The sequence below is a fragment of the Amborella trichopoda genome, chromosome 7 (genome assembly GCF_054954075.1).
Source record: "Amborella trichopoda isolate Santa Cruz 75 chromosome 7, AtrichopodaSantaCruz75HAP2 v2.0, whole genome shotgun sequence".
NCBI lineage: Eukaryota > Viridiplantae > Streptophyta > Magnoliopsida > Amborellales > Amborellaceae > Amborella > Amborella trichopoda.
The window spans coordinates 8,783,920-8,805,425 of NC_142342.1; the positions used below are offsets into that span (position 1 = coordinate 8,783,920).

The 21,506-nt window shown below is 34.0% G+C and overlaps 2 protein-coding genes across 4 annotated transcripts; one reads left to right on the forward strand and one right to left on the reverse strand.

Moving 5' to 3' along the window:
- The first annotated feature begins 10,600 nt into the window (after positions 1–10,600).
- LOC18444132 (protein CANDIDATE G PROTEIN-COUPLED RECEPTOR 7) lies at positions 10,601–12,423 on the forward strand. 2 transcript variants are annotated; one of them, XM_088872779.1, is made up of 2 exons: positions 10,854–10,962; positions 11,616–12,423. In XM_088872779.1, the coding sequence occupies exon 2, from the start codon at positions 11,672–11,674 to the stop codon at positions 12,158–12,160; it is 489 nt and encodes a 162-aa protein (XP_088728905.1). In that variant the 5' UTR covers positions 10,854–10,962; positions 11,616–11,671; the 3' UTR covers positions 12,161–12,423. The 2 variants fall into 2 exon arrangements, with proteins under 2 accessions (XP_006854372.1, XP_088728905.1); XM_006854310.4 differs by having other exon boundaries at positions 10,601–12,423.
- Positions 12,424–12,812: 389 nt separating this feature from the next.
- Positions 12,813–20,516, reverse strand: FMN/FHY (riboflavin kinase/FMN hydrolase). Of its 2 annotated transcripts, none has more exons than XM_006854309.4 (11): positions 20,376–20,516; positions 17,234–17,356; positions 16,865–17,051; positions 16,464–16,594; positions 16,256–16,325; positions 16,063–16,128; positions 14,374–14,528; positions 14,170–14,265; positions 13,919–14,070; positions 13,641–13,724; positions 12,813–13,410 (listed from the first exon to the last, which is right to left on the reverse strand). In XM_006854309.4, exons 2-11 carry the CDS (start codon positions 17,310–17,312, stop codon positions 13,267–13,269), a joined length of 1,164 nt encoding a protein of 387 aa, XP_006854371.1. In that variant the 5' UTR covers positions 17,313–17,356; positions 20,376–20,516; the 3' UTR covers positions 12,813–13,266. The 2 variants fall into 2 exon arrangements, with proteins under 2 accessions (XP_006854371.1, XP_020529112.1); XM_020673453.2 differs by lacking the exon at positions 20,376–20,516 and adding an exon at positions 20,159–20,251.
- Positions 20,517–21,506: the final 990 nt, after the last annotated feature.

Here is a 21,506-nt window from a genome sequence, read left to right on the forward strand (position 1 = left end):
AAAAGTTCACGGAGATGTATCTCCAACTTTCCCTTTCAACTTTATATATTGAAGGAAGGTATTCTTAAAGGAAAAAGTTTATATAGAGCCGATGCCCTAAACAATTAAATTAGATCCCACATCAAAAAATTCATTAGAAGAAGCTGTTTTGATACCCAAATATCCACAAAATATCATCTCGATATCAACATGCATGGACATAAGAAAAAAATGGATTTCAAGTGTTGGAAATAGTGCATCTTATAACTCATTTTTGGACCGTCAATTTTTAGTATTTTCAAGCTTTCATAGATCTGCTCAATCTACATTATTTTTTAAGCTTTAAATTTTATAATTAAAAATAAAATATATTTTAAGGCTATTACAAAAGATTTTCAATATTGAAACCACATTCACGATACTATTTGAAGGTGCGCTTTACTTTGATTGTTTAGAGCCTCCACTGTATACAAACCGCACCCATTCTTAAAAGGGAAAGATTTCTATACTTAGATTAAGTGAACCATTCGTTTGATCTAGATTTGACGCCTCATAGTATTTTATTTTTAATATTTGTTCTACAAATTGCAGAATATGAAATGTAGTACATGCCATCATCTCAATAGAGCGTACCTAACAAATATTAAAAAAAAAATTTTTGATAACATACAATAACAAAAATACCCATAAAACTTTCAGAAGTATTTTAATTATTTTATTTTATTGGGATCATTTTTTTGTATTTTGTTCATGTCCGATTTAAGAGAGGAGTGGATGCCCAATCTCTAGTGTCATAAATAAATTAAAAATAAAACAGTGTAAAGGTGTGACATTGTGATTGGGGCCATCTCAGCCATCCATTCATAATGGACCGTTGGATAAGGGGTAGTATATAAGTTTTATACAATAGCGGAAATATAGAAAGATTTTACTTCTTAAAAACTCCACCACAAGAGGTTATTCTGATGTGAGAAAGTTTCCTGATTGATCACCTCAATCTCAATATGTATGGACATTAAAATAAATAGTAATGATCCTATGAGACCCTCCTACACCCATGTGTGTAGGACCCTAAAGGATCACCATTAAATTTTACATAGATCTCTAGAAAAGTCAAGTTCCAAAGCCATGTTATAACTTTTTTAGATATATGTGTCAAATTTAATGGTGATCCTTTGAGGTCCTACACACATAAGTGTTGGAGGGTCCCATAAATCATTACTCTAAAAAAAAAGAGAATCCAAGTTCGAAAGATATTGAATCTTATAATACATTGCCTGAACTGCCCAATTTCTAAGTTTTTGAGTATTTACGCATCTACTTGATTTGCCCCATTTTTTTGAACTTTAGATTTTGCAATTAAAGTTGGTAATAGATTTTCATTTCAGCATAAGTCTCCAATGCATAACTACATCTTCCAATGGAATTCGAACATACGGCCTACAACATTTGTTTAAGATGGACGACTCATATAAACCTAACCCTAAATTAAAAAGAAAAATGTTCCATGCGTTGGGTGATGCATTTGTACATTTGCGTCCCCCGAGGTATAAAGCATCCATCTTAAAGATGGATGCAAATAGGTGGTCCATCTTAAAACAATTGAAACTAATGTTCTAAATATTTTATTGGGAAATTATCGTTAATATACCTATATTTTAATAAAATTGGAAAAAACAAACCCAACTTACCAAAATCTCGCCTACACATTTTTTCTTAATTTTTAGCTTTTTTTGTACAAAAATACACTTTATGGTAGTTGTTTTACCGTAATGATCATTACGGTAATTTAAATACCGTAATAAGTTGAAGGAGTATTACGGTAATTAAAATATCGTAATATCTTAAAGTAGTATTACGGTAATTTAATTACCATAATAAAATTACGATAATTAAACTACTATAATAACTTAAAATCGTATTACGGTAATTTAATTACGGTAATATAAATACCGTAATACTCATTACGGTAATTAAAATACCGTAATACCTTAAAGTAGTATTACGGTAATTTATTTACCGTAATATTGCCCAAGTCTCATAACAAAGGATTTTCTACTCTCTCGAGTTTACTATCTATTTACTCCTTCAACAAAAATCCATGCTAGCGGTATTTTTCAAATCTCAAAATTTTAAGATTATATATCTACTTACTTTTTTTATGGTTCTCAAAATTTAGAACAAAAACACTCTTAAATAGGTGTTTTTGAGTGAGGTGATTATACTTTCTCGAGTCTACTATCTATTTACTCTCGTTTATTAGTTGAAAAGCTTCAAACCGAAGCTAATACCAAGGCTACCCCTCTCTCTTTTCAAAATATCCATGTTCCCATGAGAGCACGATGTGGATCTACTCCCAAGCTCAAAAATACCTATTTGAGAGTGTTTTTGTTCTAAAATTTTGAAAACCATATAAAAATTAAGTAGAGATTATATTCTAAAAATTTGATATTTGAAAAATACAACTAGCATGGATTTTTGTCGAGAGAGTAGAAAATCATTTGTATTGAGGGTTGGACAATATTATGGTAATTAAATTACCGTAATAGTACTTTATGGTACTACGGTATTTTAAATTACAGTAATGTTATTACGGTAATTAAATTACCGTAATACTACTTTAAGGTATTACAGTATTTTAATTACCGTAATACTCATTCAACTTATTACGGTATTTAAATTATCGTAATATTCATTACGGTAAAAAACTACCGTAAAGAATATTTTCGTCCAAAAAAAGTCGAAAATTGAGAAAAATGGTGTAGGTGAGGTTTCGAAATGTTGGGTTTTTTTTTTCCAATTTATTAAAATATAGGTATATCAGCAATAATTTCCCTATTTTCTTCATAAAAATATTATAAATTTATTTATTTTTCATATTCATGATCCCAATGCTAGAGATTATATATCCTTAAAAATTGGGTCCAAAATTCCATCTCAAAATAGATTTTTAAAGGGAGCCTCATTTTTACATTGACTCATGAAAATGTGTCCCCAAGTTAACATTTTATTTTATACATTTTTGTTACTAATCAAATGAAACCCACATAGTTTTTAACTTTTTATTGTATACATTTTTGTTACTAATCAAATGAAACCCATATAGTTTTTAACATTTTATTGTATACATTTTTGTTACTAATCAAATGAAAACCATATAGTTTTAGATCTTTTAATTGGAGCATGCAATTAGATATGGACGGTTTGGATGTTAGGTTTAGATTTTTATGTAGTCATTAAAAATCAGAGGTGGTATCTAAAAATTTTATAAATAGATGTTTAATCTTAGGGGAGTGTTTTAACATCACCGTGTCATTGTAATATAATCAAACTACATTTTTCGACAACCATATTTGTGACATTTGTGTTCGACAACCATATTTGTGACATCTTTGTCACCTCAAATGTTTTGTTGGCACTTTTTTCATCTCAATAATTAATTACAAGAAAAGCAAAATTCAATTTGCATCTTACATGTGATCAAAATGAGTCCCCCTCAAACAATGAATTTAAACTGTCTATTTGGTAAATTTTAAGATCTAGGATTTGGGAACTCAAAATTAATTTTTTTGTTTTTTAACATCCAATGATCACAAAGCTATCTACAACATTTGGAAAATAAAAAAGTTCATTCTAAAGCTTAGGTCTAAGCATTTCACTAATCGGAATACCTATGTTAAGTGGGTCAAAAATGACATGTTAAGATGTATTTTAAAAAAAAAATTATTGTGATTGTTCAACAAAATGAAAAGAGTAAGTATATCCAAATTGGGTTCAAACAGATGGCCCTAGCAAAGCTTTTGAAGAATGTTTTATTAAATCGTCGCATGTAATCACTCCCCTTGTATTTTTATTTTCTTTTGATGTCAAGGTTCAAAAAGGGCCATTGAAGAATTAGGCCAAGTGTTTTTTGCAATTTATGAGAAAAATAGTCAGTTAACATAAGCTAGTGGATTTCCATGCATTGTATAGAATAGTGTAATGAGGAGATTAAAAAAATAATTTCTTAATATATTATGAATTTACTGAATATTTTATGAAACTAAAAATATCCATCATTATTTCTATGTCGTAACAACTTGTCAAAGGATCAATCTTAATGTTTATCTACATCAATAAACTATGAAGCAATAATAAATATGTGAATATAATTTAAAAAAAGTACAAAATCATTATTGGTCTTTGAAGAAATCCGATAAAGTAAACATATTTTTTAATGGAATTTAAAGTTCATAATTAAATAGTCAAAAAATTGTTGACATCACAAAAAGAGAATAACTAAATTCATTTCTTATTTTTTTCAAAAATTTCAAGATATCCCAAATGGTCAAATATTGTATATTTTATGTTCATGTCCATTTTTTAATAGCACATCTAGTATTTCAATTTTATCTTTTTCTTATACATCAGTTCAGATTTTTCCAATTCATTTCTCGTACATCCATAAAACATAAAAATTATTAAATAAAAATAAAATTACCAAAATATCTTCAAAAAATTTAAGGGTATTTTTTTTTATTTTGGTCATTTTATTCAATTTAAAATTATTATTTTTATAAATGCATTACGATCAGCAATATGAGCACAATTTGAGCTCAATTCGATATGTAAGAATGTGCTCTTAAAAAATAGGCATGAATGTAGAATATAAATCATTGAGGAGAATTTTTAAGCTTAAAAACTATTGGGGATGTTTATGAAAAAGGTGTGAGGTTTGTATAGAGCAGAGGCTCTAAACAATCAAAATAAAGCGCACCATTTGCTATTATTTTTATAAGTGTATTACGATAAGAAGAATTGGCACAATTTGAGCTCAATTCGATATGTAAGAATGTGCTATTAAAAAATAGGCATGAATGTAGAATATAAATCATTGAGGAGAATTTTTAAATTTAAAAAATATTGGGAATATTTATGTAAAAGGTGCGCGGTTTGTATAGAGCCAAGGATCTAAACAATCAAAGTAAAGCGCATTTTCAAATGGTGTCGAGAAATGTCATTTCAATATTAGAAATTTTTATGATAGCCTTAAAATATATTTTCATCTCTAATTATAACATTAAAAGCTGTAAAAATAGCGTAGATCGAGCAGATCTATGAAGACTTGAAAATTGACGGTCTAAAAATGCATTACAAGATGAACTACTTTAAAAACTTGAAATCCAAGTTTTTCTCATGTGCAAGCATCTTGATGATCAATGAGGATAGTTGGGCATCAAGACAACTTTTTCTAGTAAAATTTTTGAGCTGGGCTCTAATTTGATTGTTTAGAGCCTCGGCTCTATATAAACCTTTTCCTTAGGCAAATACCCCAATAAACTTTTAACACCATGCTAAGAAATAGTAAAAATGCAACAACTAAATAATAAAGACTACATTAGATTATTATACGAAGACATCTGTTCATAGAGTAATAAATTTAACGAGAAAATGAAAATTAAAGGCAATTCATTATTAAAAAGTGGCTATAAACAAATTTTGAAAGCATCAAATGACAAAAAAAAACATATATATAAAGTTATCTATAAAACCTATAAAAATAACAAAGATTATGATAAGAAAAAACGACATGATCGTTCAATCATTTAAAATTTTATAAGGAAAATATGAAAATTAGTTATGAAAAATTTAAAACCAACCATAAAATATAAATGGATTATCTAGAAAAGACCATTTATCTTTGGGTGCAGTTGGCATACAGATGCATCCGTAACTGTAGAGGTAAGGTGCACCTTCAAATTTTATTATGGTAGATAATTTTGATGTAAAATGTTCTTAGGATTATCTCAAAATATGTTTTTATATCTAATTATAAATTTTAAATTTCAAAAATGGTTAAAATCAAGTAGATCTATAAATATATGAAAATTTTGAAAATAGACGGTTAGATAATATGTTGTCAAATGCACAATTAGACTTAAAATATTTTTCTTTTTCATGGTAATACATCTTGATGTCGAGATGATCAATCAAAGGGTTTTTCAGTATAAAACTACTTTTTCCAATGGATTTTTTAGGTGCATCCGTAGTTCTACATTATACGGTTGCATCCTTATATAAACGTTTTCTTTTATCTTTTGTACATGAATGTCACAATCATTCTTGTCCTTTAAATTTCAAAAGGCAATGATTTCATGCAACCGTTGCACAGTAATATGATGTCATTTGAAAATAGGTAGTTGTAAGAGTGTCATTGAATCAACACAAACTTCCCAATAAAGAGGTTCTCGGACTTCGTGACTAACCCCAAATAATCCAATTTGACATCGAATGTGTAGGAATAATTGTAATTTCTATGTACCAAAAACAAAGAAAGAAGTTTATATGAAGTTGCAACTTTTTTTGTTTTTTGTACAAGAGTACTTAACTTTTATTGATAATGGAAGTAAAATAATACATAGCTCAAAATAAATAGATGAAATAACTAAAGCATCCAACAACACCCTTTCTTAGCCAAATCATCCGCAACGTCATTTGTACCTATAAACATGTTGGAATGATACCACCAACGCAGATAAAGAGTCCATCACCTGCAGCCGCATAGACCTAAGACTCCAAGGAGGTTTACAAGAACATGAACACCAATTGATAATATTGGCAGTCTCCTTCAAGTATCAAACAATTTCCCAATCCTCTCTCTTTCCAAATTAAGATTCCCTGTAAAAGTGTCGCCAATTCAGCATAATTTGCTGTCACAACTCTACACGGGCCAGCAAAGCAAAATATTAGGGACCCTTGACCATCTCTACACCCCCCCAATACCTGCATCCCTGGTTACCAAAGGAATATCCATCATATAAAGCTGTTTGGAAGTTGGAAAACTCTCTAATTGATCATCTTGTCATCGATATGTATGAATATGAAAAAAAAAAAAACAAACAAAATTTCGAGTCCGCAAAATAGTGTATCTTGGAACATATTATCTGGAATGTCTATTTTTAAGATTTTCATGTGTTTATAGATATGCTTGATTTGAACCAATTTTAGAGTTTAAAATTTTATAATTAAAAATGAAAATAGATTCTCAAGCCATCCTAAAAAAAATTTATATTAAAATTATATTGATGATAAAATTTAGAGATGCGCCTTAATTGGATTGTTTAAGATTGCAACCTTATGCAAACCACACCCAAGATAAATGGTCTCTTCCTATACAAATCCTATATATAGATATATAAAATAATTGAACTACATTACCTAGAAAAAGAAAATTCGAGATAATAAAAAATGAATAATCGGATAAATCATGGGGAAATGTATACTTTTCGGTCAAAATATCAATATTTTTTCATACATAAAATATAATGAACATTATATCTGCTGTTTTCAAATTTTAAATAATTATTTTATGGATAAAACAAAGATCCATTATCTATGAACTCTCAAGTGTGACACGCAGAATAACGACAACCTTTTTCCGGGCAGGTCAACCCAAAATAGCTCGAAAAGCCTGGAACCTCCTTGCCTCTCCCTGTCAAGAAGCCTTCTTCGGCATCTCTGTCTCATCCATCCATCCACCATTTCATACTGCATCTCTTCCATGCGCGTTTGCTTGGACCCACTATTCCATGGAGTGGTGTCCCCAATATATAAGACGAGAGAGGGAAAGAGATGGTAGATAGAGTAGAGGAGTGAAGGTGGTGAGAGATGGTAGACAGAAGAGAGAAACGAGAAGAGGTGGGAGAGAGAGTATTATTAGTTGGAAAAATTACAAAAATCCCTTCAAAAATGGATTTTTCACGCACTTTATCCTACCCAATTTTTCTTAGCAAATACCCGCATACAAAAGTTTATTTTTTTAGACAAAAATACCCTTCTCTTCCCCCGTAACAAATTATTTTATTTGGCAAGGGCAGTTGGGCATTTTAAAAACGCGGTTGGGTGATTATTTTTGCTAAAATGATTGGTCCGGTGTTTCATGGTCGCGGTCCGGCGATTATTTTTTTTTTTTCTGAAATGAGCGGTCCGGTGTTTTGAAGTTGCGGTCAGGCATTTTGACGGGCAATCCTGCATTTTGATATGGCGATCCGGCATTTTGAAGGGGCACTTCGCCGTTTTGAAGTAGCGGTCAGTCGTTTGAAGTGAGCAATCTGGCATGGTACAAGTGCGGTCCGGCATTTCCTTTTATTGGGATGTGGCATTTCCTTTTATTGAGATCAGAAAATGATTTGTTACAAAAAAAAAAAAAAAAAAACTTTTTGTATAGGGTCTTTGCGAGGAAATATGATTTTTGTATAGAGTATTTCCTAGGAAATATAATTTTCTTGCGGAAAGTTGCTAGAAAAAGTTTGGTGGGTAAAGTGCCCTAAAAAAATTGATTTTGGAGGGTTTTTGCAATTTTTCCAATTATTTTTCCATCAATGGCGAGCTTTCTCTGCAACTGTCGATAAGAAAACTAGAGAGAAAATGGGTTTTGGAGAGAGAGATAAGAAAGTTAGAGAAATAGGTTTTTAGAGGGAAAGAGAGAGAGGGTGGTGGGGTGTGAAACTTGGTTTTTAAGGACTTCAGTGAATGGGGGTAGGGGGGGGGGGCGGTGGGAGTGCGGAACGAGGTGGGTGAGTGGTCACGTGTCCCACACCTCTTTATAGAGGTGGCAATGGACCAGGACCCGGTCAGGATCCGCCGAGTATATCCGATAAGGTTCGAGTATGGGTCCAACATTTAAACACCGCCGGTCGAGTTCGGGTCCAAAAGTTTGACCCCGAACACTATTCAAGTCCGGGTTCAACTCCGGTTGGACCCAACGCGTACCTGTAACAATTGGAGATAAAATACTTTAAGCCCTATTCGTTTGGGGTGTATTAAAGATCGTATACAATAAGAGCCAGTAATCATCTTTAGCAATTACATGAAAAATCAGAGAGCTTGGAATTTAATATGAGGTGATTGTAACATTGTTGCCAAAAATATAGTATATGATGGTAAAAAAAAAAACAAACTCACAATAAGGGTGGCAATGGACCAAACCAGACCCGAGGACCCAATGGGATAGACCCGAGAACCAACGGGTATGGGTATGGATCTAACGTTTGGACCGATGGGTCAGTTCGGGTCCAAAGCTGGACCCAAATATTATTTAGGTATGCATCCGGGTCCATCCGGACCTGACTTGTTGCCACCTCTACCTCTTCCCAATGTTTTTCATTTCCCAATGTTATTTTAGGCTTTTAAATTTTTCTAAAAAATTATTTTTGCACAATTTTTTTATATTTTTTTTCCCTTACAAACAAGAAACGTTTGAAGAGAGATTAAAAAAAAAAAAAAAAAAGACTTCATATTGGGCCAGGCCTGGCTTATATGGGACAGCCCAAGCGCAGCCCAAAATTTTGGTAAAAGGTACAGGTCAGGCCGGGCCTTTGGTAAAGCATATCATAGACGGGCCCAGTCTGGCCCGCTCAATCATAAATTCGAGCCAGATCTTTCAAGCCTGGGCTGAAAATTTTTGGGTTTTTCTCGAGATGGGACGGGCCAACTCGAACCCGGCCCCTTGGTAGCCCTATTAGTGATACACTATCTTAAAATGAGGTGGTTGTATACCATGAGACGGTTTATCTTTGTTGTAAGAGTCACAATTAAGTCATTCGATATCAAATTGGATGGCTTGGGATGCGGCACGAAGTTCCAAATTTTTTTTTTTCTCAATTTTAGATGTAGTCAATGACAAGGTAGGTTACAACCATCAAATTTGAAAATTTGAAATCTAAAAGACAAGAGGGATTGTGGCTCCCTTGCCATCAAAGTAAATGGTCTCTTTTGTGTGTGTGTGTCTATATATATATATATATATATATATATATATATAGCAATGATCTAATGCAACGATTGTATCATAGTATCTTGCAACAACACTTCTAAAAAACTATGTTTGTGGTATTTGTACGACCCAAAATTTTGCACGCACACTCTCTTCATCTCAATAATCAATCCCCCCCAAAAAAAAGTTCAATTTGAACCTTAGATATGGTCAAAATCAGGCCCCTCCAAAAACGAATCTAGACCACTCATTTGGTGAATTTCGAGATCTTCACCTTTATAAACTCAAAATCATTTTTGTCTTTTTTAACATTGTTCATCTAATAATAATAAAACCATCCAGAAAACTTGGAAATAAAAAAATCTTTCTAAGACGTAGATCTAAACGTCTTACCAAAATGAACGGCCTATGTTAATTGGGCTAAAAAAATATTTTTTAGATTATGTTTTCAATTTTTTTCTTTTTTGTGATTGTTCATTAGAACGAAAAGAGTGTGTACTTCAAATTTTGGATCAAACAAATGGTCATAACATGGTTTTTGAAACTTGTTACATAATATTATTATGCAATGTTGCATGAAATCATTACTCCATATATATATATATATATATATATATATATATATATATATATATATATATATATATATAAAACGGCTATTTTTTAAATTTCGAAAATAGTTCCGAAATTTCTAATTATAAATCAGCCTATACCGCCCTAAATTTTGTCCCACGATGAAATTCAGTGAAATCGAAAGCTACTTTTTGCCATTCAACGCATTCCCCGCCCACTAAACTGCTCCATTGTTGAAACCGCTTTCGCTCAGACCACATAAATTCACAAAAGAGAAATTAAAAAAATGGAAAAAAAATCCTAACAAATGAGTAGCCAAGTTTAATTATCTTAGAAATCAACATCAATGGAATAAACCCCATTGAAGATCTCAAATTTTAGACATTAATTTACACAAAAATAAAGGAAGAAAACCCAACCAAGAAAAAACACTGCAAATTCAGCCATTTCCCCACCAAAACCTGTGCATATTCACTCATTTTTTCCCTCAATATCAAATCCAGAGCAATGGGAAAAGCCCAAATTTTGCAGGTTTCCAACCCATATCTGCAAATCTTGGCAATTGTCATGGTAATCCAATGCTTTAATGTTTCAGTTGCAGAGATAAGAGACACCAGAATCCTCTCAGATTCGAGACCGATGATTTTCTTCGAAAGGTTCGGTTTTACAAACACAGGCCATGCCTATGTTGCAATCAAGAATGTTTCATGGAAGCTAAGACATGGACAATCTGAACTAGACCCCACTTCTATGGGCTTCTTCTTATTAACAGAAGCTTCTCACTGGAAAATAATGAATGAATATGTGTACACACAGTTTTTTTGCATCACTTCTAGCCAATACATCTTGCCTCTCTTTAATCTCACAGACTTAGAATTAGACTACTCTCATAATTCCACCATTCAAGTCATGCAACCTGATGAATATACCTTAGTTTTTGGAAACTGTCAACCTGAATTCGAAATCATCATGGATGTTCATACTGAAATGTATAACATGGATGGAGATGTGAGGGATTTCCTCCCTTCTGGCCAAACCCAGCTACCCATTTTGTACTTGTTTTACTTTGTGATTTACTGTCTTTTCATTGGGTTATGGATAAATATATGCATGAGACATAGGATGACCATGGATAAGATACATGTGATAATGGGGGGGCTTCTTTTTGTGAAGGCATTGAAACTTGGATGTGCAGCAGAGGATCAATACTTTGTTAAGATGACAGGAACCCCACATGGCTGGGATATAGCATTCTATGTTTTTGGGTTCTTCAAAGGAATAATGCTCTTTACCGTTATTGTTCTTATAGGTACCGGTTGGTCCTTTTTGAAGCCATATTTGCAAGAGAGAGAGAAGAAGGTCCTTATGGTTGTGATCCCACTCCAAGTGTTGGAGAATATGGCATCAGTTGTGATCGGAGAATCGGGTCCATTTGCCAAGGATTGGATCGCATGGAATCATATATTTTTGATCATCGATTTGGCTTGTTGTTGTGCTATAGTCATTCCAATTATATGGTCTATAAGGACTTTGAGAGAAGCATTAAAAACCGATGGAAAAGCAGCAAGGAATTTAGAGAAACTGACTCTTTTTAGGCAATTCTATATGGTGGTGGTTGGATACTTGTATTTCACTAGGATTGTGGTTTCAGCCATAGGGAGCTTGGCGAGCTACAGGTATGAATGGATAAAGAATTTGTCAGAGGAAGGTGCAAGTCTCGCATTTTATGTGTTTGTGTTCTACAAGTTTCGTCCTTTAGAGAGGAACCCATATTTTCTTGTGGATGATGATGAGGGGAAGGCCGTTGCAGAGCTTGCACGTGCACTCGAGGATGAAGATGAATTTGAGCTCTAAGTATTGGTGACCAAGAAATCTCTCTCTCTCTCTCTCTCTCTCTCTCTCTCTCCAGGAACCACATCTAACCTGGTTAGGCTAGTTTTGGATTTGTAGGCCTAAACATACATTTGCAGAGAGAGCTTACCAGACTACATTTGAAATACTGTAATTCCCCAAGCTGTTATTATTGGTCCCAATGAGCTTGTTTGCATTCTTTTTCTTGTATGATACGTGTATTACTTCTACTGTGCATTGAAATTTTCTGGAGCATTGTCAGGAAATCTTGTTTGGAAGGAAAACACATATTGTGGGAGTATGGTTAGAACATTTCAATAAGGAGACTACAATCATATGCTTCAGCCCATGTTCCTTGAGCCTCATTTCCAACTACTTGTGTTATTTTATTCCAAGGCAGTTGAAATTCCTCTTCGAATAATATTCCTAAATACCATCAGCAACCACTACACACAAATAAAGGCAAAATAGTGGGACCCGCTGACATATTACAAAAAAGAGAGATGGAGAGAGGTGGGCTGTGTATTTTGGTCAATAAAAAACAACCCAGTACATCAACCATGATGATTGTTTGGTTACCAAATTTATGTGAAATTGAAGCTTTATTGTTCAATAAAATCACATAAAACAGACTTGAGATATTAGGGACAGCCAATTTAACTAGAGCATAATTATTCATTAAGCAAAATAGTAAGTTATCCTGCTCTAAAAGAACTCACAAAGATTATCATGGCCAAGAAATAAAAACATTAACTGAAAAAACTAAAAATGGAAAATACTCGATCCTCAAATCAGCCTGCTTTGAATTGGATCTACAAATGTATCAGTAGTACAAAATGCCTCATGTCATCTCCAATATAATTTAATTCTGATGATTCCAACTGCAGGAGTTTCATCTTTATATGATTCATAGGATCTTAGATAACCTGACCAACCTTAAGGCAAATTTAGCCTTTCCTTTTAAATGAGATATGCAATTTGGCTTTGTTACCCTCTTAAGAGTAACAAGATTAGAAAGAATGCCACAAGCAACCACGACTCGAGCCTTTTCCAGCTTCTACACCTCAACAAAGATTGAGCAATATCCTGTTTACTATTACTGTCACTTGTTATTTTTGCTGTGCACCAGCAGCAAATTTAAGATATGGGGAATTCTTATACTCCGCATAGATGGGAAGATCAAGCGTTTTCTCAGCAATCCTCCCATCCTCATGGATCCTCTCGATCAAGGATTCTAACGAAGGGAAATTTGCCTGCACAAACCATAAAGACCAACAGTATATAGTTAACTTTATCTTTATTTTCGAGTGTCCGATGATCCTAAGAAATGTCAAAAAACCATAAATTGCATCATCACTATAGACTAAAAAGATGGACAATGATGGAAACAGTGAGGCGCCTAGAACTTAGATGGTAGTAACGGGTCTATGATTTAATTTGCCTTTTAGCCTTTATAAGAACATGTTATGATGGCAAAAAATACCTCTGGTCGTATATAGCCAACAATCACAAGACGGAGCTCCTCGCCATAGAAATCACCATCAAAGTCATGAAGCAGCCATGGCTCCTGCAATAAAAGAAATCTGAGCATCTTAGAATAGCTTTAGTTTTGTTGCTGAATGTGGCAAAATTCAAGAGAGAGGAGTCGGAGAAGCCAAAGAAGGAAAACCATTGTTTCTTAGAACATTGAGAAAAGCCAAAATATTTTCTATGCACTATACTACGAGGTTAAGAATGCAATCACAAACACTGCACACATACAATTGTCTTCTCACTGTTATCAAAATATGGGTTCCATCCAATGCTCATGACCATCTTATAGATACCACGTGTAGATAATCCAGCCCACCCAAAATATACTCCACATGCCACCTGTGACAGGATGCTTGAGAAGGATTCTGGCGAGAGATTGGCTGCAATTAAGGCAATATAAGCTTAACTAAAGCCTATGTCTTTCAAGCCAATGCACAATCTGTCACAAGCGTAAGCTTGGGAATTAGACATTGATGTACCTGTCGGTATCCCAAGCACTTTTGAGCCACGGCCGTACCCCTTAATAACAGGGCCTCCAACATACCAAGGCTCAACAGGTAAAGTATCTTCTGCCCCTGTACATCAAAGCCAGTATGCACAACCACAATACATTACCATTACAAACACTGCTTAGAAGGGCATGAGTCACGGAACAGATCAATAAGACAAATTTCCGGACTTACAATCTTGGAAAGGTGGGAGACCCCATTTCTCAGGTCGCAGGTCAAGTAAAGAATTGATCACCTCATCAGCTGCAGTGAAAAGATTGGCCTGTTTTGGAAGAGATGGAACAGCAACAACTTCCATCCCTGCAGCTTTTCCGGCGGTGACACCGGGCCTGTAATTTAAAAGATTTCACGGTCAGGTAATAAACATGAAAATTAAGGTGAGGATAGCTGGTTTTTGCTTCATTGTGGCAATCCAAGTAAGGTAGAAAACTATGAAAACAGGATTAATTTTTCAATAAATTATGAAGAAATGAGTGAAATTTTTATACAAATAAGCATCCTGATTCCGAGAGATATTTAAAATAGCATCAAATCTGAGGATGAATACAACTAGGAGATTGCATTTTCTCTTAGTGTTATTAAAGTTATACTCAGCAAGGAACCTGGAACTCGAACTAAGTCAACTCGAACTAAGTCAGATGTCTTGTGCAGTTCTTAAAAATTAGAAAGAAAGCGAAGATGGGAAATAGTAAAACATTAAAATATGGGGTTCAAATGTATGGGGTCATGAAACGAATAAGGCACCACCTTCCCTAAAAACAGGGGCAGAAGCGATGCACGTAAAACTCTCCAAGTCTCTACAGAAGTTGAATGAGCCTCATCCTTTTCTAAGGCTGGGGATAACAAGACATGGAAGACGTACGAGTATAAATTTTGAAGAAAAGCAGATTGAACCAAATGGAGCACCATGTCACATGCCGAGAAAGAAATGCTGGTCCAAATCCAAGAGGATGTCAGAGAGAATGGCAGTCCCCTTTTTGCAACATTTGACAGCAGTTAGCAATGGCAAGTCTAACTTCCTAGCAACAATTGCCCCTTGACAGTTTCTGGCCACCAATGTTACAACGAAAGTTGTGATGTATGTATCTCGGAGAATCCAATACGTAAATGCACAAAACTGTGTGCTGCCACTCAACATGCACATCTAGAAATTTTCCTTTTTTGGATTCACACACATGGCATATCTACTATGTGGACACATGAGTCCACTGATTGGACAAGGAACACAAGATGATGATTTGTAAGGCATGCGTCTCACAATGTAAAACACCTTGTCTTTGATTTGGACATACAAATTCTAATTTTTTCTGTTAATTTTATTCTTTATACACCCACAAATTAATTTTATATAAAATTAATTTGGAAAGTGAACCAGATGACGGGTTCTTTTATCAGTGTCCATGTAACAAAGCTTTCCACAAGTATTAGAATAGATCCTATAGAAGTCCCACCTTTGATCTTCAATGAGACTGAAAATGCAAAGAGAGTCCAAACATTATATTAGTTTTTGAGAGGCTAATGAAATTAGACTGGTTTTTTTGTCATTAACCAAGGGGAGAGCTTTCTATGTATCTCCCCACACATAATTTATGTGTCTAGAGACATCCAGTTGTGTAATCTTTGATCACATGGCTGGGAGAAAGCTGCCAGCAATGTCATGTAATAATTATGGCCCGACATAAATACTTGGCACCAACTTGTAACATCAATGTAGTGAGCCATGAACTGAAGACAACTTGTAATCCTTAGTGAGGCCCATATATTGAGAGTGTTGGGTTCATTAGTGCATAGAAATATTGTTATCTATGTTGATACAGCATCATTTGAGTCATACATAAAATGTGATTGTTGACAGTTACTTACAGGGAGTCTTCTATGACCAGGCAATTTGAGGCTTCAGCATTCAACTTCTCCGCTGCTCTGAGAAATCTGCAAAACAAAAGTAACAAAGTTGAACAAGACCATCTAAATATGGAACCAATTCACTACCATTTACTTCTACTCAATAGAACTTCAGTTACTGTTCCACAATCAAGTTATCAGTTGATGCTCTCACATTTCAGGAGATGGTTTCCCTTCTCTTACTTCATTACCACCAATAATTACAGAAAAAGATTGTTTCCAACCTGTACAGGGGCACCACCAAGTTCACAAGAATTAATTTTAAAACCACAAACCATGAGAATCTTGACTAATTTATACATTAGTCCATTATAAACTTATCCAAGAAACTACGACTATGATGATCTAAGATTACCACATACCATCGTGATAAGAGATCTTCTCCTCTATATTTTCCCTTGGGGAATTTGAAGCCAATGCAATCTTTATGCCATTGCTACGCAAATGTTTTATGAGTCGATCAGCACCCGGTTGAGCTTTGATCTTAGACCACCTACCATGACCATACGAAAAACCTTAGAAGTCACTAAGATCATCCAACTTGGTATGGAAATACCAAAGAAAAGTACCTAGTTTCATGTGATTAAAGTAGTGTTAAACATCTCTCTCTCTCTCTCTCTCTCTCTCTCTCTCTCAAGGGCTGTATGTGTGTGTGTCTGTGACTCTGTGTATATAGAAAGACGAATCAGGTAAGCACCATTCCTGTGAAACAAGACATTCTTACTATTGCAAATTAATAAAAAATGAATGAAGGCGTTCTTACTGGTCAGAAAACAACGGTGTAACTTCAGCGTTAAATTCTTCCGTTGTGCAGGGGAGTTCATAATCCTCAACAATGGCCTTTGCAGCTTCTAAAGGTGTTGTCCCAATTCTCTTTTGTGCCCCTCTTCCATCCCATCGCTTACCATACTTAACCAAATACACTTTCAAGATATCATCCACAATGCCATCTGTTAATGAAATGGATTTTAATAACATGTCATAATAGAAATCAATAATACTAAACAAAATGAGGCCAGTTTCTCATAGAACACCACAATCATTGAACTGATAGGAAGATAGCAGCAAATAGAATGTAAAATTTGTTGGAAATGTATAAACGTTTTCTGAAATAAAAGGAAGAAAGACTTACCTGTGTTCAGAAGTGTACCATCCAAATCCAAAATGACATGTGAAACTAACCTCCTCGTCAAGGGCTTCACAGCTTCCATTATTTTGTCTTTGAAGGGCTCTTAAACAGGGAGTTGAATGCTGTCTGGAAGTTAACAACAGTGTGTAAAGCTGATTAACACTACATGTAATTTGCGGCAATAGATTATAACCTAAAAGCTTAGACCATAAGAGTGTGACTCTTATTGTAACCCAGACAATACATCAAATACGCAACATTGCAACATATCCCATAAGGGAAAACACTGTTGTCTTACATATGATGAGTAGCTCCGTTTAAGCACTAATTACAGCATGCTTAATTTTACCAACATCATCATCCAAGCCTTATCCCAATTATTTGGGATTGGCTATAATTTATAGTCCTTAAATATAACTAAGCATGCACTATTACAAAACCATGCACAGTGGACAAAAACAACTTGTAGTTCTACTTCCTGCTTTCCTTTGCATTTTAGTTTTGGGTTGCGAAAGATTAGAAGTGCCAAGGGGGCAGACTGTAATAGGGACAAATGCATTTAATGGAAGGAATTTGGCAGATCAAAATAACAGAACTACATATTGGTGGGGGGATTGGAGGCTTTCTAGGCTCATAAACGATACCAGAAAGGTAAACTATTGTATTATGACCAGATGCCTATGGCTTCTATGAATGGAAGGAATTTGGCAGATCAAAATAACAGAACCACATATTGGTGGGGGGGTTGGGGGCTTTCTAGGCTCATAAACAATACCAGAAAGGTAAAATATTGCATTATGACCAGATGCCTATGGCTTCTATGAAACGATCATATGGAATTATGGAGAGAGATATTCATGAGGTAACTAAGTGAAATGGTACAGAAACATTATTATGAAAACCTATGGCCATGTGGCAAGAATCCCTGAAGTATTCAAACCTCCTTTACAGGAACGGAGTGAGTTAATATTGCATATTCTCCAACCATTGTCACATCAATGGGCTTTCCCATAATCATCCACCATATTACTCACAAATCACTTCCTAAAACTCCAAAAGAAGAGGCACATTGGACACCATCAAGACATTATGATTACCCATGAAAAAGGTAGAAAGAATCTCTTTGATCTCATTTTTGAACAAAAGAACTTTCCAAAAAAAACAAAAATTTTGGAAGGATCTACTAGATCTAAATGATTTAGAGACAACCTCGAGGCCTCAATTACGATTTATCACTATTTAAGGAAACCTGTTTACAAAATCTCTCGCGCTCCAACTTCCCTCTTCATTCACAGGATCAACAAATCAAAATTGATTCTCTTACACTACTATTCAATGAATGAAACTAGTACTACAGTACACTTCTTTTAACCACAGCATCTATTCCGGTTACGAAAAGTTTCAAACAGGATTCATAAAAATCCTATACCCTGTTCCCTATCCTTCGAAGTTCTCTAAAATATACCATAAACAAAAATATTCTCCAAAACTTCTTCGGTTTTGAGGCATCAAAACAATATAACTGTCTTTACTTAACAACTTCCATTCTAGTTATTGAGTACTGAAATTTCTTATAAATATGAGTTTTCACGAAGCCCATGCTTAGCTACATACACCATTCATGTACCATCTCCTAAGAATGACAGTCCTAACAGTTTTTGGAAATTAGGCCTCAATTAACATAGAAAAGCATTTGTTTCTTTTGATGCAAACGAAGCACTAAATCTTAAATGTAGAACTGGAGACCGAACTTTTGGAAAAGAAAATAGTGACAGCACAAACAGGATATAGATGAAGAAATAACAAGAAGATGCTCAAAAGGAGGAATATTTATGTCTTCATCTGTACATATGAACTATACACTTATTTACAAATAATCATACTTACAAGTCTATAACCCTAAATAATTTTATCTAAATCCACAATAAACTACTTCTACGAAGAGAAACAAATAATAATTAATTAGGCTAAAACGGCAATAAATAAACTACCCAAGTATTGTGCTCACTTAAGCATACAGAAATCTATTAAATTGGCCACGTGAAACCAACTTTAAAAATACATGCAGGAGTCCTACACAACTTTTGACTTGCCTCCCTATAGAACATACTCCTCACAACTGTATTCAACATAGTGAAAAGCACCACCCTATAGGGACTCCCTCTAGTAAAATACTATTTTCTATTTTTTCTGCACAGTACCCCGTTTAAGAATTAAACATCTCGAGATGCTGCGTTTTCATAGAGGTAACTGAATTGATCACAAGGTATGTCCTTGATCTTTATCACTTTATCACAATAAGATTTGATCCCCATAAAACAAAAAAAAGTTAAATTTAAAACCAAAATGATTTATACATCATTCTTGGAGCCCGATATTAGAGTTTTTTTTTGTAGGAATGCCTTAAACCTTGGGCATTATCAATTCCAAACTGTGTAATTAAAAGGAAAGATGCCAGCTTCAAACGTTTCAAGAAAATTATATACAGGTCAAGCAAACTAAAAAAAAATAGAACAACGAAGCGGGAAAGAACTCATCAGAATCAAAGTACTGCATTATAGAACAGGGCCAACCATAAGAGCAAAAGAATTAAACTAGTAAAGGTTTATAGAACAGACCATCCATACTACTAAATGAATTAACCACAAATATATTAGTGAAATCATAAACCAAAATTACAGAAATAATTGAGCAAAGAAAAAGAAAGGACCCATCGTTATGCCAATGAGAACCGCCCATCAATACAAATCAATGAATTTAATAATAGAAAAGAACATAACAATGGAGAATGGGGGCTCTGCAATTGCATGCCTCATAATGTATTGATGCGCCGAAAATTTCACTTGAGAATTAAGACATTGAAATTGATCACAATAGCCATACCAAGAAAATCAATAAGGAGGGGGAAGAGAGAGACCCAAGACCCACCTACAGTGAGCTCTGCATTGTGTTAAATTCAATTTCACGGCTATGGAATTGAAACGGAAAATTTAGAGTTGGAAAGAAAGGAGGAGAAGACACAGAAAAAACAAAGCGAAGAGGCACTCATATATATGAAAATATGGAACCATGGATAAAATAGAATTAGAATTAGAATTAGAATTAGAATTTGAATTTGAATTGTATATGGAATGGGGGAATATACCAATGTCCCAAAGAAACGGCTTTCGTTTCGCATAGCGTCTTCATCTGAGGCCACCCACAAATTTCAAAGATTTCTTTAAGATGAATCACCAAATTGCCCCATTCCCATGTAAAACGGTGAATATATATTTCGGAAATTTATCTAAGGAAAAAGTTTATATAAGGTTGCAACTCTAAAATGTTGAATTAAATATGCACCTCAAAAATTCATCGTAAAATGTTTTTCAATAATGAAAAACCCTCTAATTGATTATCGCAACATTGATATGCATGAACATGAAAAAAAAATATTTTGAGTCTTAAAAATAGTGCATCTTGCAACACATTATCTGGACCGTCTATTTTCAAGATCTTCATATGTTTATAGACCGACTTAATTTTAACTATTTTTGAAGTTTAAAATTTTATAATTAGATATAAAAATAGCTTTTTTGATAGTCCTTTACAAATGAACTATTTGGCATTCCACCCATACCATTCAATTTAGAGAAATTTACACTTATATCTTATTTTAAAATTATACCCCTCGTAATTTTTGTATATTATGCACAAATCCTTTTGTTTGTCATTTATTTTTATTTCAATTCTACCCCTGATCCGAAAGTTGATATTCGAAGTCACAAAAAATTACACATTACTAAAATGTCAACTGTCAAAATAGAAAAGACCTTATCCTAAAAACTCCAGATCCGTGGAATTCAACTACAGCAAAAATTACCTTTATAATTTTCTCCTGTGAAGACAAGGTTTAATGTTGGTTTTTTTCCATAAAAGACTTAAAAAAAAGAAATGTGTTGATGGATATTAAAAAAGATTGTTTACAAAGGAACCATTTATCTTTTGGATAAAGAGGTCAAATCTGAATCCAATAAACCAAACACGCCCTTAGAGAATAATATAGAAAGACCATTAAAGTAGAACAATAAAAAAAAACAAGGGAAAGAGACGTAAATCCCAATTCTAAACTTATAGTCCCATAATGGTTGTCACTTATCCCCAATAATCCAAATCCCTTCCTCTTTTAATATTATTGGATCTCTCTCCCATTAACTTCCCTCACTTTCCCTCTCTTTCCCATGATTTTTGCTCTCTTCTATCTATCTTCCAATGAGTATACGAGAGAGAGGCAAAT

Coding starts and splice junctions, on each gene's coding strand:
- FMN/FHY (XM_006854309.4), bottom strand. CDS start 17,312: ATGGAAGCTGTGAAGCCCTTGACGAGGAGGTTAGTTTCACATGTCATT. Junction 16,326..16,463: donor GAAGATCTCTTATCACGATG/GTATGTGGTAAT, acceptor GCCCCTGTACAG/GTTGGAAACAATCTTTTTCT. Junction 13,411..13,640: donor TTGGCTATATACGACCAGAG/GTATTTTTTGCC, acceptor TGGTTTGTGCAG/GCAAATTTCCCTTCGTTAGA.
- LOC18444132 (XM_006854310.4), top strand. CDS start 10,814: ATGGGAAAAGCCCAAATTTTGCAGGTTTCCAACCCATATCTGCAAATC.